The following is a 15712-nucleotide window of genomic DNA, read 5'->3' on the forward strand; positions in this document are numbered from 1 at the left end:
AGGAGAAGGGGACGGCAGAGGATGAGATGGCTGGGTGGCATCACTGACTCAATGGACGTGAGTCTGAGTGAACTCCGGGAGCTGGTGATGGACAAGGAGGCCTGGCGTGCTGCGATTCATGGGGTTGCAAAGAGTCGGACACGACTGAGCGACTGATCTGATCTGATATCTTCTTCTTGGACTGATCCCTTGATCATTATGTATGGTTCTACTTTGTCTCTTCTACAGTCTTTGTTTTAACTCTATTTTGTCCGGGATAAGTATTTGTATTATAACTTTCTTTTGCTTTCCATTTACATGGAATACATTTTTTTATTCCTCCATTTTCAGACTTTGTGTCTTTATATCTGAAGTGAGTCTCTTTGATGCAGCATATCATTAGATCTTCTTTTTTACCCCTTTACCCACTCCATGTCTTTTGACCATTGTTTCTTTTACATTTAAAATAATAATTGGTAGGTATCCATGTTTTGTCATTTTCTTAATCATTTACTTAATCGTTAATCGTTAATGATTTTCTTAATCATTTGTTACTGCAGTTCTCCTTCATTCTTCTTTTGCTATCTTTCTTTGTGATTTGATGAGTATCTTTAATGTTGAGTTTGGATTTGTTTCTTTTGTGTGTGTGTGTGTGTGTGTGTGTGTGTGTATTATAGATTTTTGGTTTGTGATTATCATGAGATTTTTATATAAAACTTCATGATTGCTTAACATTGCTGATTTCTTAAGTTCAAATGCATTCTAACTACACTTATTTTTACTCTTCTCCTCTCATGTTTAATGTTTTTGACATCATATTTTATAGTTCATTGTTTTGTGCATCCCTTACCTTATTTTATATCTCTGTGTGTGTGTGTGTGTGTGGGTGTGTATGATTTGACTACTTTCGTCTTTTAACCTTCCTACTAGTTTTATAAATGGTTTATCTACTACCTTTCCTGTATGTTTCACTTTACAAATAAGATAATTCCTTCATAATCTTCATATTTTTTAGTTGTGGTCTTTTCTTTTTTGCTTAAAAAAAATCCATTTAACATTTTTTTGTAAAGCCCATTTAGTGGTGCTGAATTCTTTTAGTTTTGCTTGTCTGTAACATTCTTTCAAATCTAAATGATATCTTTGCCAGGTACAGGATTTTTATATATAGATTTTTAGCTTTCATCCCTTTAACCTTATCATGCTACTGCCTTTTGATTTTCAAGTTTCTTCTGAAAATGCTTATAATCATATGGGAATTTGTTATATGCAGCCAGCTGCTTTTGTTTTGCTGCTTTTAAGATCTCTCTATCTTTAATTTCTGCAAGTTTCATTGCAATGCATCTTGGTGTGGGTCTCTTTGGGTTCACTGTGTTTGGGACTCTGCTTTCTGGACCTAGAAATCTATTTCCTTTCCCATGTTAGGGAAATTTTCAGTTATTTGTTCTTTAACTAAATTCTCTGCTTCTTTCTCTCCCTCTTCTTCTTCTGGGGCCCCATGATGCAAATTATTTAGTATGTTTGATATTGTCTCAGAGAGCTCTTAAACCATCTGCATTTTTTTTCCATTTTTTTTCTGATCAGCTTTAGTGATTTCCACTATTCCATCTTCTAGTTGCTGATCCATTGTTCTGAATCATGTAATCTACTGTTGAATCCTTCTGGTGTCATTTTATTACAACTATTGTATTCTTCAGCTCTGTTCAGGTTTTTAAAATATTTCATCACTTATTAAATTTCTTACTATATTCATACATTCTACTTCTGACTTTTTTGAACTTTCTTATAATCATTACCTTGAACTTTTTATAAGGTATATTGCTTGTCTCCACTCCAGGTAGTTCTTTTTCTGGGCTACTTCCTTGCCTTAAAGGCTACTTTTCTTGCCTTATTTTACCTAATTCTCTGTGCTTTCTTTTAGCTTTTTTGTTCCTAATTTCCAGCATTACTTTTTTCTTTTGTGTCTAGTTGATTTTTAAAGTGAAATGAATAGTTTCTGCATTATTTCCTTTTTTGTACATTCTATAGCTATTTTGTTTATGGTTACCATTGGGATTACATTTAACTTCCTACAGTTACAGAAACTCAAGTTGAATTAATGCCAAATTAACTACAAAAACTGTACTAGCAAACCACCTGTAATCCAATGCTAACTTTTAAAATTGCCTATGAATTTACTTTTAGTGAGATCTTTATTTTTCCACAACAATTTGAGTTACTGTCTAGTTTCCTATTATTTCACCTTGCAAGACTCCCTTAAGTGTTTCTTACAGTTGAGGTCTCAGTAAGTTCAGTCACTCAGTTGTGTCCAACTCTTTGTAACCCATGGACTACAACATGCCAGACTTCCCTGTCCATCACCAACTGCCAGAGCTTACTCAAAGTCATGTCCATAGAGTCGGTGATGCAATTCAACCATCTCATCCTTTGTCATCCCCTTCTCCTACCCTTCTGCCTTCAATCATTCCCAGAATCAGGGTCTTTTCCAATGAGCCAGTGACTCATCAGGTGGCCAAAGTATTGGAGTTTCAGCTTCAGCATCAGTCCTTCCGATAAATATTCAGGATTGATTTCCTTTAGGATTGACTAGTTGGATCTCCTTGCAATCCAAGGGACTCTCAAGAGTCCTCTCCAACAACATAGTTCAAAATCATCAATTCTTCAGCACTCAGCCTTCTTTATAGTCCAACTCTCACATTCACACATGGCTGTGGAAAAACCATAGCTTTGACTAGACGGACCTTTGTTGGCAAAGTAATGTCTCTGCTTTTTAATATGCTGTCTAGGTTGGTCGTAACTTTCCTTCCAAGGAGCAAGCGTCTTTTAATTTCATGGCTGCAGTCACTATCTGTAGTGATTTTTGAGCCCCAAAAGATAAAGTCTTTCACTGTTTCCATTGTTTCCCCATCTATTTGCCATGAAGTGATGGGACCAGATGCCATGATCTTAGTTTTCTGAATGATGAGTTTTAAGTTTTTTCACTCTCCTCTTTCAATTCATCAAGAGGCTCTTTATCCTTCTTTGCTTTCTGCCATAAGCGTGGTGTCATCTGCATAACTGAGGTTATTGCTATTTCTCTCCACAATCTTGATTCCAGCTTGTCCTTCATCCAGCCCAGCATTTCTCTTGAAGTCTTCTGCATATAAGTTAAATAAGCAGGGTGACAATATACAGCCTTGACATACTCCTTTTCTGATTTGGAACCAGTCCGTTGTTCATGTCCGGTTCTAACTGTTGCTTCTTGACCTGCATACAGATTTCTCAGGAGGCAGGTCAGGTGGTCTGGTATTCCTATATCTTTAAGAATTTTCCACAGTTTGTTATGATCCACACAGTCAAAGGCTTTGCCATAGTCAATAAAGCAGAAGTAGATGTTTTTCTGGAACTCTCTAGCTTTATCATGATACAACAGATGTTGGCAATTTGATCTCTGGTTCCTCTGAGTTGGTTCTAAATTCAAGTTCTAAATCCAACTTGAACATCTGGAAGCTCACAGTTCACGTACTGTTGAAGTCCGAATTGGAAAATTTTGAGCATAACTTTACTAGCATGTGAGATGAGTGCAATTATGCAGTAGTCTGAGCATTCTTTGGCATTGCCTTTCTTTGGGATTGAAATGAAAACTGACCTTTTTCAGTCCTGTGGCCACTGCTGAGTTTTCCATATTTGCTGGCATATTGAGTGCAGCACTTTCACAGCATCATCTGTTAGGATTTGGAATAGCTCAACTGGAATTCCATCACCTCCACTAGTCTTTTTCATAGTGATGCTTCCTAAGGCCCACTTGACTTTGCATTCCAGGATGTCTGGCTCTACGTGAGTGATCACACCATCATGGTTATCTGAGTCATGAAGATCTTTTTTGTATAGTTCTTCTGTGTATTCTTGCCACCTCTTCTTAATATCTTTGCCTCTATTAGGTCCATACCATTTCTGTCCTTTATTTTGCCCATCTTTGAATGAAATGTTCCCTTGGTATCTCTAATTTTCTTGAAGAGATCTCTAGTCTTTCCCATTCTACTGTTTTCCTCTATTTCTTTGCATTGATCACTGAGGAAGGCTTTCTTATCTCTCCTTTCTATTTTTTGGAAATCTGTATTCAGATGGGTATATCTTTCCTTTTCTCCTTTGCCTTTTGCATCTTTTCTTTTCTCAGCTACTTGTAAGGCCTCCACAGACAATCATTTTGCCTTTTTGCATTTCTTTTTCTTGGAGATGCTCTTGATCCCTGCCACCTGTACAATGTCATGAACCTCCATCCATAGTTTTCAGGCACTCTGTCTATCAGATCCCTTGAATCTATCTGTCACTTCCACTGTATAATCATAAGGGATTTGATTTAGGTCATACCTGAATGGCCTAGTGGTTTTCCCTACTTTCTTCAAATTAAGTCTGAATTTGGCAATAAGGAGTTCATGATCAGAGCCACAATCAGCTCCCAGTCTTGTTTTTGCTGACTGTATAGAGCTTCTCAATCTTTGGCTGCAAAGAATATAATCAATCTGATTTTGGTATTGACTATCTGGTGATGTCCATGTGTAGAGTCTTCTCTTGTGTTGTAGGAAGAGGGTGTTTGCCATGACCAGTGCGTTCTCCTGGCAAAGCTCTATTAGACTTTGCCCTGCTTTGTTTTGTACTCTGAGGCCAAATTTTCCTGTTACTCCAGATATCTCTTGACTTCCTACCTTTGCATCCAGTCCCCTGTAATGAAAAGGACATCTTTTTTGGGTGTTAGTTCTAGAAGGTCTTGTAGGTCTTCATAGAACCATTCAACTTCAGCTTCTTCAGCATTAGTGGTTGGGGCATAGACTTGGATTACTGTGATATTGAATGGTTTGCCTTGGAAATGAACAGAGATCATGCTGTCATTTCTGAGATTGCATCCATGTACTGCATTTTGGACTCGTTTGTTTACTATAATGGCTACTCCATTTCTTCTAAGGGATTCTTGCCCACAGTAGTAGATATAATGATCATCTAAGTTAAATTCATCCATCCAGTCCATTTTAGTTCGCTGATTCCTGAAATGTTGATGTTCACTCTTGCCATCTCCCGTTTGACCACTTCCAATTTGCCTTGATTCATGGACCTAACATTCCAGGTTCCTATGCGATATTGCTCTTTACAGCATTGGACTTTACTTCCATCACCGGTCACATCCACAACTGAGTGTTGTTTTTGCTTTGGCTCCATCTCTTCATTCTTTGGAGTTATTTCTCCACTGATCTCCAGTAGCATATTGGGCACCTACTGGCCTGGGGAGTTGATCTTTCAGTGTCCTCTCTTTTTGCCTTTTCACACTGTTCATGGGGTTCTCAAGGCAAGAATAATTAAGTGGTTTTCCATTTCCTTCTCCAGTGGACCATGTTTTGTCAGAACTCTCCATCATGACCCGTCCGTCTTGGGTGGCCCTACATGGCATGGCTCATAGTTTCACTGAATTAGACAAGGCTGTGGTCCATGTGATCAGATTGGTTAGTTTTCTGTGATTGTGGTTTTCATTCTGTCTCCCCTCTGATGGAGAAGGATAAGAGGCTTGTGGAAGCTTCCTGCTGGGAGAGATTGACTGTGGGGGAAACTGGGTCTTGTTCTGATGGGTGGGGCCATGCTCAGTAAACCTTTTAATCCAATTTTCTGTTGATGGGTGGGGCTGTGTTCCCTCCCTGTTGTTTGACCTGAGGCCAAACTATGGTGGAGGTAATGAGGATAATGGCCACCTCCTTCCAAAGGTCCCATGCACACACTGCTGCACTCAGTGCCCTCAGCACTGCAGCAGTCCACGGCTGACCCACACTTCTGCTGGAGACTCCTGGACACTCACGGACAAGTCTGGGTCAGTTTCTCGTGGGGTCACTGCTCCTTTCTCCTGGGTCTTGTGTGCACAAGCTTTTGTTTGTGCCCTCCAAGAGCCTGTTTCCCCAGTCCTATGTGAGTTCTGGAGGCTCTATGGTGGGGTTGATAGCGACCTCCTCCAAGAGGGCTTATGCCATACCCAGGTCTACTATACCCAGAGCCCCTACCCCTGCAGCAGGCCACTGCTGACCCGTACCTCCTCAGGAGACACTCAAACACAGTTCTGGCTCAGTCTCTGTGAGGTCTCTGGGTCCTGGTGTGCACAAGGTTTGTTTGAGCCCTCTGAGCATCTTTGGCGGGTGTGGGGTTTGATTCTAAACGCATTTTCACCCCTCCTATTGTCTTACTTAGGTTTCTCCTTTGCCCTTGGATGCGGGGTATCTTTTTTTGGTGGGACCCAACATTCTCCTGTTGATGGTTGTTCAGCAGTGAGTTGTAATTTTGGAGTTCTCAGAGGAGAAGAGGAGTGCACATCCTTCCACTCTGCCATCTTGGAGTCAAATATAAATCACACTTCTAGTTTTCATTCCAATCCCAAAGAAAGGCAATGCCAAAGAATGCTCAAACTACCACACAATTGCACTCATCTTACATGCTAATAAAGTAATGCTTAAAATTCTCCAAGCCAGGCTTCAGCAATACATGAACCGTGAAATTCCAGATGTTCAAGCTGGTTTTAGAAAAGGCAGAAGAACCAGAGATCAAATTTCCAAATTCCGCTGGATCATCGAAAAAGCAAGAGAGTTCCAGAAAAACATCTACTTCTGCTTTATTGACTATGGCAAAGCCTTGGACTGTGTGGATCACAATAAACTGTGGAAAATTCTTCAAGAGATGGGAATACCAGACCACCTGACTTGCCTCTTGAGAAACCTATATGCAGGTCAGGAAGCAACAGTTCGAACTGGACATGGAACAACAGACTGGTTCCAAATAGGAAAAGGAGTACATCAAGGCTGTATATTGTCACCCTGCTTATTTAAGTTATATGCAGAGTACATCATGAGAAACACTGGGCTGGATGAAGCACAAGCTGGAATCAAGATTGCCGGGAGAAATATCAATAATCTCAGATATGCAGATGACACCACCCTTATAGCAGAAAGTGAAGAAGAATTAGAGAACCTCTTGATGAAAGTGAAAGAGGAGAGTGAAAAAGTTGGCTTAAAGCTCAGCATTCAGAAAACTAAGATCATGGTATTTGGTCCCATCACTTCATGGGAAGCAGATGGGGAAACAGTGGAAACAGTGGCTGACTTTATTTTTCTGGGCTCCAAAATCACTGTAATGGTGATTGCAGCCATGAAATTAAAAGACATTTACTCCTTGGAAGTAAAGCTATGACGAACCTAGGCAGCATATTAAAAAGCAGAGACACTACTTTGCCAACAAAGGTCCGTCTAGTCAAGGCTATGGTTTTTCCAGTGGTCACGTATAGATGTGAGAGTTGGACTATAAAGAAGGCTGAGGGCTGAAGAATTGATACTTTTGAACTGTGGTGTTGGAAAAGACTCTTGAGAGTCCCTTGGACTTCAAGGAGATCCAACCAGTCCATCCTAAAGGAGATCAGTCCTAGGTGTTCATTGGAGGGACTGATGTTGAAGCTGAAACTCCAGTACTTTGGCCACCTGATGCAAAGAGCTGACTCATTTGAAAAGACCTTAATGCTGGGAAAGATTGAGGGCAGGAGGAGAAGGGAACAACAGAGGATGGGATGGTTGGATGGCATCACTGACTCAATGGACATGGGTTTGGGTGGACTCGGAGTTGGTGATGGACAGGGAGGCCTGGCTTGCTGCGGTTCATGAGGTCGCAAAGAGTCGGACACGACTGAGTGACTAAACTGAACTGAAGAGCATGAGAATGAGTGTTCATTACATTTGTTGTTATGTTCAACAGCTATAACCCAAAATATTCTTAAAAGGTCAGAAATTCTGAGACATGTCCAGGTTCTCTGTTCCAAAGCACGGCCAGCACCACACACACCTCTTTTCCCCAGAAGTCTGTGCGTGTCCAGGAGTCTCCAGTGAAGGTGTGGGTCAACAGTGACCTAGTGGTCACGGTCTCTCCGTTTTTATTCCTGGAAAGGTCCTACTTTCTCCATAACTTTCGAAGAACAGTTTTTTTCTGGATAGAGGATTTTTGTTTGATAGTTGTTTTTTGTTTGTCTGTTTGTTTATTTTTCTTTTAGCACTTTGAGTATATATTCTCACTGTCTTGGGGTTCTGAGTTCCTAATGAGAAATTTCATAATCTTGTTTAGAATCCTCTCTATGTGATTATTCTCTCTCTTTCTTGCAACTTTCAATATTCTCTCTTTGTCTTTTGAAAGCATGAGTATTATGGATTTCTTTGAGTTCATCTTAGGGTGAATTGAGATTTTGTCATGTTTATATTCACATCTTTAATCAAATTTGGATAGTTTTCTGCCCTTATTTTTTCAAATGTTCTCTCTCTCTCTCTGCTGTCTTCTCTACATTGTCTTTCTGAGAGTCCTACATTGTATATGTTGGTAAATCTGTTGGTGTTCCACAGTTCCAAAGATTTTTTAGGCTCTGTTCATTTTTCTTCAGTCTTTACTCTTTCTGTTCCTCAGAGACACTAATTCCATCATCCTGTATTCGAGTTCTCTGATCCTTTCTTCTTTTTGGTCAAATGTGCCTCCCATGGATTTTTAAAGTCCATTATTGTTCTTTTCAACTCCAGAAGTTCCTTGAGGTTTCTTTCTAGTTCTTCTGCCTCCTGTTTGAGATTTCCATGTTTCACACATATTCTCTTGACTTCATGATTTCTTCCTTTAGTTCTTTAAACATCTTTTAGCCAGTCATTTTGTTTTTGTTTTTCAAATATTACTGAGGGCCTACCCATGGGGGTTAGGCGGGAGGCCTCTGTGAAGTCAAAGCAGGCGCTGGTGGAGAGGCATTATTTGACCTCCTTCTGGAGGCAGTTTGTTGGTGCGGCCACGTTTGTTCTTGTGGCAGGTGGCGGCATGAAGATTTAGGTGAGCATACACTTGTGGGAGATCATTTGCAGCAGTATATTTTGGGGCAACCTTGCAGAAGGAAGTTCTCAATGATGCCACCCCACAGGCAAAGCACCAAATGCAAGGTGGATTAATTTTTTTAATTGTTGATTAATGGCTCTGTGCTGAATATCAGCCTGATGTAAAAACTGAGACATATTTCTGGTCTTTCCTGAGCCATCCCCTAGGCACACACTGTCACTTTCTCATTTTCCTGCATGTGCAGTTGCTTTTGAATGTCCTAGTAGTTAATGTCTGGCCCCTATAAGGGGAAAACTAAAAAGGAAGTGGGGAACAAAGGGCACTTGATATTTAAGCCCCTTGAAGGTTACTTCAGCCAGGGCAGAAGGGGATTACAAGAGTAGGGGGAGGTGTGTCAAAAGTGACTACCTGTTTCTTTGTCTAATTATCTGTGATCAGAAGCAGCTATTAGTGATAAGAACACAGATCCTCATATTTGGAGGAGGGGGTTCTTTTTGAACACCTTGGCTCCCACAAGTAACTTGTAAGCTGCTCTGGGAACACATGCAGAGAACCCTGCCACACGGCTATGGGTGAGGATGGGTAGCTACCACTGTGCTAAGGTAAGTTGAAATGGACCAAAATAAGCCAATTTACCTAAGTCTTCACCTGGACATTGTAAACCATCAACAGAAGTCAGAGTTCCAAAATAGTGACATCAGGCAGATTCTACCTGTGCAATTGTTATCAAGGTGGGGAGACAGATTCCTGATGCCTCTTAAATTGCCATCATACCAGAAATAAACATTATAATCTAGAATCAATGAGTGAGTCTTGTAGAAGAGTCAGCTGGAAGCAGATAGGGTATATTTAATTTAATCAATTAGAAATAAAGGAACATTCAGTGAGTATTTATAGAGAGAGACCCTGCTAGGTACTTTGAGGAATGCCAAAAGTTTAATACATAGATTCTTCCTAAAGAGGTTGTATCCTTTTTGAGAAATACAGCATATACAGAGAGGCATCAAAGCATAATAGTAAGTAAGAAGTAGTATCAAATACATAGAATCACTCACAATCATTACAGTGAACTTCCAGAAGGAGGAGAGCATATTGTGAATTTAAATCATCAGAGAAGATTTCATCAAGTAGGAGTATTCCTGTGCTACTCCTAGGAAGGTGAAGACATACCTCGGAGATATTACAGGTTCAGTTCCAGACCACTGCAATAGAGCAAGTCAAATGAATTTTTTACATATGTTTACACTATACCATAGACTACTAAGTATGTAATGGAATTATGTCTAAAAAGTGTACATATCTTAATTTTAAAATGGCATATTGCCAAAATTGTTAGGGCTTCCCTGGTGACTCAGATGGTAAAGAATCTATCAGCAATGTGGGAGACCCAGGTTCAATCCATGGGTTGGGAAGATCCCTGGAGAAGGGAATGGTCATAATCTGAACCTTCAGTGAGTCATAACATTAAATACTGTTGATCACAGATGACCACAACAAATATAATAGTAGTAATAAAGTTTTAAATATGTGATATTTATCAAAATGTGACAAGAGAAATAAAGTGAGCAAACATTGTTGGGAAAATGGCACAAAGAAACTTGCTTGATGCAGGGTTGCCACACATCTTCAGTTTGTTAAAATCTCAAAAAGTTAAGAGCAATAAAATAAGGTGGGTTTGTATTCTGATCTAAAAAAAATATTAATAAAAGTTAAAATTTACCTAGTACTCACTATGTGCCAGAGACTAACTCATCCAATCCTCAGAACAATCCCACTAGTTATGTAGGGGAAGCTTTAAGGAAGCATTAAGGGATTTCCCAGAGAAGGAAATGGCAACCCACTCCAGTATTCTTGCCCAGAGAATCCTGTGGACAGAGGAGCCTGGTGGGCTGCTGTCCATGGGGTCGCACAGAGTCGGACACAACTGAAGCGACTTAGCAGCAGCAGCAGCAGCAAGGGATTTCCCAAGCTCAAGGCAGTCATGGAGCTGGAACTTGAATCCAGGCAGGCAAGTTCTAGGGCCCCGATCTCTCTGCTCAGCCCTTACTGAGCAAAATAGTGTGAGCAAAGAGTAGAAGTCAGTGTGTAACACACTTGCCAGAGGGAGCAGAGGGGCTGCACTGACCAGCGTGACAGTAATTTACACATTTTACTGTAGGCCAAAGTGGGTCCACATGCAGGAACTCTGAGTTGCAGATTCAGGACATCCATTATATTAAGAAATTTCTCACTCAAATTACTATAGTACAGAAAAACCATCATATAAAACATTTTTTATTATTATATACATCTTGTAATTTGCTTAAAGGACATGCTAACTTTTTTCTCTCATTTAGTTTTTATCTGATTGGAGCAAAAGTTATATATTGTGAAATTTCTGGAGATAATGTGAACTGGAGTGATAATCTCCCAATTTGTGAAAGTATGTATGTCTTCTCTTTAGGATATAGAGCAGCAGTTCTCAAACTTTATGACCTCTTTATGCTTTTAAATTAACATAGACACCAAAGAACTTCTCTTCATATGGATTATGTCAATTGATATTTATTATATTGCAATTAAAAATGAAAAGTTTTAAAAATAATTATTAATTCATTTTTAAGAAGTGTTAGCTGCAATACATATAAATATACATATATACATATTTTTATGAAAAGTCAAGATTTTCCAAAACAAATAGTAGGAATTGTGTCATTGTTTTATATTTTTGCAAGTTACTTCAATATCTGGTTTAACAGCTGTATATGAAAAATTTAAGCATACATCATCAGAATGAAAGTGAAAAATTATAGTAATACTCAATATTAATGTGAACAACCAATTTGTGAATGGAGATATTTATAAATCATAAAGTATTGTTCAGCTAGCACTGAGTTACCTTTTTAATCACAAGTATATTTTAGCATTAAATTGTCAGCATCTTTCATGATGATAAGAGCAAAACTTAGCATGGTCTTGCAGATAAATATGTATTTCATATTTCAGAAAATAAGTTTTTTCTACATTAATGGCTTGAATTTGGGATAACTCATATTCATATAGAGGCTTTCTTCTAAACAGATATTGAATTCAAAACTGGAGTATATTAATCATATGTTAATGAATTATATGAAGGCAATTCATAGGACTTTGCTAATGCTGTCTTAATATTTTACTTTTACTTCATGTCCTTTTTCCTCCCTTTTTAAGTAATTCTGTGTGCAACACCTGGAAATATAACAAATGGAAGATTCACCCAGTATAAGGAAGTATATCAATACAGTGAAGTAGTAATATACAGGTGTAATCCTTCTCATGGACCAGATGAATATTCTCTTATTGGGGAAACCACCCTTATTTGTGTTGATCATAACAGATGGAGCAGTGACCCACCAGAGTGTAAAGGTAATAATATTTCCATGTATTTCCTCCTGAATCTAAATACTGTGGAAACACTTCAAAAATATGTTTATCTACAAGTAAACAAAAGATTCCCATGTAATTGCTCTTCCTACTAAATTGACCTCTAATTTAATTTAATATTGCTCAAATCAAATTTAAAAAGTTCTAATTGTAGAGTTCCCCACCAGTCACTCAACGTGTTCTTGGCATTTCAACTCATATGTCATGAACTACTGTGTATGTGCATGAGCTAGAGCTTTTGGATTTGTTGTTGTTGTTGTTTGTTTGCAAGCATCAGAAAACTGAACACACTGTGGCTTAAAAAACAAGCAAGTTTTATCTTGTAGAATAAGACCTCTGAGAGCTCGGGCTTCAGGAGCATTAAAAGACTAACCTTCTCACTGATAAGATTATTAAACTCTGGATAAAGCTTATTTTAACAACTTCACGTTAGCTAAAAGCGGGGAGACACTGGAGGGGATGTGGCTCTTGATGAAGGATCCACTGAATGATAGCAAAATATTTAGTTTCTCCCAGTGTACAATGGGACATTCTGTAATATCATTTTTAGGTAATATTTTTAACATATTTATTTCCAAAACATTGAAACTAGTACCAGTACATTAACCTGATCACAATGGGATGAATGTAGAAATCAAACCAAATACTTGAAAAGCGTGCAAGACACTTTTAAGTAGCCCATGGGTCAAAGAAGCAGTCACAAGGGAAATAGAAACTGTTTTTAATTGATTAAAAATGAACAGCATATTTACATACCAAAATTTGTGGGATACAGCAAAAGTTTTGCAAAAGTTTTGCTCAGAGGATATTTATAATATGAAATACTTATGTTGGAAAAACAGAAATCAGTCACCTGGTTTCTCAAATCAGTCATCTATGCTTCTACCATTAGAAATTTAAAAAGAAGAGCAAATTAAATCTAAAATAAGAAAACAAAAGGAAATAATAAAATTGGAGAGCCATGAAATTGAAAAGAGAAACAAAACAGAGATAATCAAAGAAATCAGCCTGGTTTTTGGAGAATATGGATAAAATAGATAAATCCATAGACAGTCTGACAGGAAAACAAAGACAAAATCACCGATATCAAGATTGAAAAGGAGAACATCATAAAATATCCTATTGACATTTAAAGAATAATAAGGAGTCCAAAAGACTGGTCTATACATCTATGTCTCTTTTGCTGTCTCGCATACAGGGTTATCATTACCATCTTTCTAAATTCCATATATATGTGTTAGTATACTGTATTGGTGTTTTTCTTTCTGGCTTACTTCACTCTGTATAATCGGCTCCAGTTTCATCCACCTCATTAGCACTGATTCAAATGTATTCTTTTTAATGGCTGAGTAATACTCCATTGTGTATATGTACCACAGCTTTCTTATCCATTCATCTGCTGATGGACATCTAGGTTGCTTCCATGTCCTGGCTATTATAAACAGTGCTGTGATGAACATTGGGGTACATGTGTCTCTTTCCCTTCTGGTTTCCTCGGTGTGTATGCCCAGCAGTGGGATTGCTGGGTTGTACGGCAGTTCCATTTCCAGTTTTTTAAGGAATCTCCACACTGTTCTCCATAGTGGCTGTACTAGTTTGCATTCCCACCAACAGTGTAAGAGGGTTCCCTTTTCTCCACATCCTCTCCAGCATTTATTGCTTGTAGACTTTTGGATCACAGCCACTCTGACTGGGGTGAAATGGTACCTCATAGTGGTTTTGATTTGCATTTCTCTGATAATGAGTGATGTTGAGAATCTTTTCATGTGTTTGTTAGCCATCTGTATGTCTTCTTTGGAGAAATGTCTATTTAGTTCTTTGGCCCATTTTTTGATTGGGTTGTTTATTTTTCTGGAATTGAGCTGCAGGAGTTGCTTGTATATTTTTGAGATTAGTTGTTTGTCAGTTGCTTCATTTGCTATTATTTTCTCCCATTCTGAAGGCTGTCTTTTCACCTTGCTTATAGTTTCCTTTGTTATGCAGAAGCTTTTAATTTTAATTAGATCCCATTTGTTTATTTTTGCTTTTATTTCCAATATTCTGGGAGGTGGGTCATAGAGGATCCTGCTGTGATGTATGTTGGAGAGTGTTTTGCCTATGTTCTCCTCTAAGAGTTTTATAGTTTCTGTCTTAGGACTCTGTGGGAGAGGGAGGTGGGGGGGATGATTTGGGAGAATGGCATTGAAACATGTATAGTATCATATAAGAAACGAATCGCCAGTCCAGGTTTGATGCAGGATACAGGATGCTTGGGGTTGGTGCACCGGGATGACCCAGAGGGATGGTATGGGGAGGGAAGCAGGAGGGGGTTTCAGGATTGGGAACACCTGTACACCTGTGGCAGATTCATGTTGATGTATGGCAAAACCAATACAATATTGTAAAGTAATTAGCCACTAACTATAATAAATAAATTTAAATTTAAAAAAAAGAATAATAAGGAAAAAAACAAACCACTGTATGCCTATAAATTTGACAACTTAAACCTTCTCAACAAATAGTACTGCAAACTGTGTATCCTTACTGGTGAACTCTACCAAACATTTAAGCAATAAATAATGGCAGTTCTACACAAAGCCACTGGGCCTCCCCAGTGGCTCAGCAGTAAAGAATCCACCTGGATTGCAGAAGTGTCAGGGGCCACGGGTTCCATCCCTGGGTTGGGAAGATCCCCTTGAGGAGGCATGGCAACTCACTCTAGTATTCTTGCCTGGAGAATCCTATGGACAAAGGAGCCTGAGGGGCTACAGTCCATAGGGTCACAAAGAGTTGGACACAACTGAAATGACTTAGCATGCATACACACACACACACACACACAAAGCCTTAAAAAAATACAAGAGGAGAGAATCTTTCACAATTCATTTCAAGGACAGCATTGCCCTAGTGCAAAAACCAGATGTACAACATAATGATTCCACATTTACATACATAACAAGATGATCACCATGATGTCTAGTTCCCATCTGTCACCATTTAAAATAAGTACAGAATTGTTGACTGTATTGTCTAGTCCGTGTATCATAACCTCATAACTTATTTTATAACTAGAAGATTTTGCATTTTAATCCACTTATTTTCCTCCTCTTGCCAGCCATCTCCTCTCTGCCAATCACTAGTTCTCTGTATTCATGAATCTGTTTCCTTTTTGTTTTATTAGTTTATTTTTTTTATTTTGTAGATCCCATATATAACTGAAATCACATGGTGTTTCTCTGACTGACTTATTTCACGTTGCATAATTCCCACTATGTCCATCAACGCTATTGCAAGTGGCAAGATTTCATTCTTTTTATGACTAGGTAATACTCCATTTTATATACACCATATCTTCTTTATTCATTATTCTATCAGGACACTTAGGTTGCTTTCATATCTTCAGTTCAGTTCAGTTCAGTCGCTCAGTTGTGTCCAACTCTTTGCAACCCCATGAATCGCAGCACGCCAGGCCTCCCTGTCCATCACCAACTCCCGGAGT

At 38.7% G+C, this 15712-nt stretch overlaps 1 protein-coding gene across 1 annotated transcript in view; it reads left to right on the forward strand.

The window, feature by feature from the left end:
• LOC104981886 (membrane cofactor protein-like) overlaps positions 1–15712 on the forward strand; it is a 38777-nt gene that overhangs the window by 12968 nt on the left and 10097 nt on the right. Inside the window, exons 4-5 of the mRNA XM_010831138.1 lie at positions 11169–11254; positions 12022–12216. Of these exons, the coding sequence (XP_010829440.1) occupies positions 11169–11254; positions 12022–12216 (281 nt within the window). The remainder of the gene's footprint in view (positions 1–11168; positions 11255–12021; positions 12217–15712) is intronic.

Source organism: Bison bison, unplaced genomic scaffold (assembly GCF_000754665.1).
Source record: "Bison bison bison isolate TAMUID 2011002044 unplaced genomic scaffold, Bison_UMD1.0 scf7180017864524, whole genome shotgun sequence".
In the NCBI taxonomy this organism is placed as follows: domain Eukaryota; kingdom Metazoa; phylum Chordata; class Mammalia; order Artiodactyla; family Bovidae; genus Bison; species Bison bison.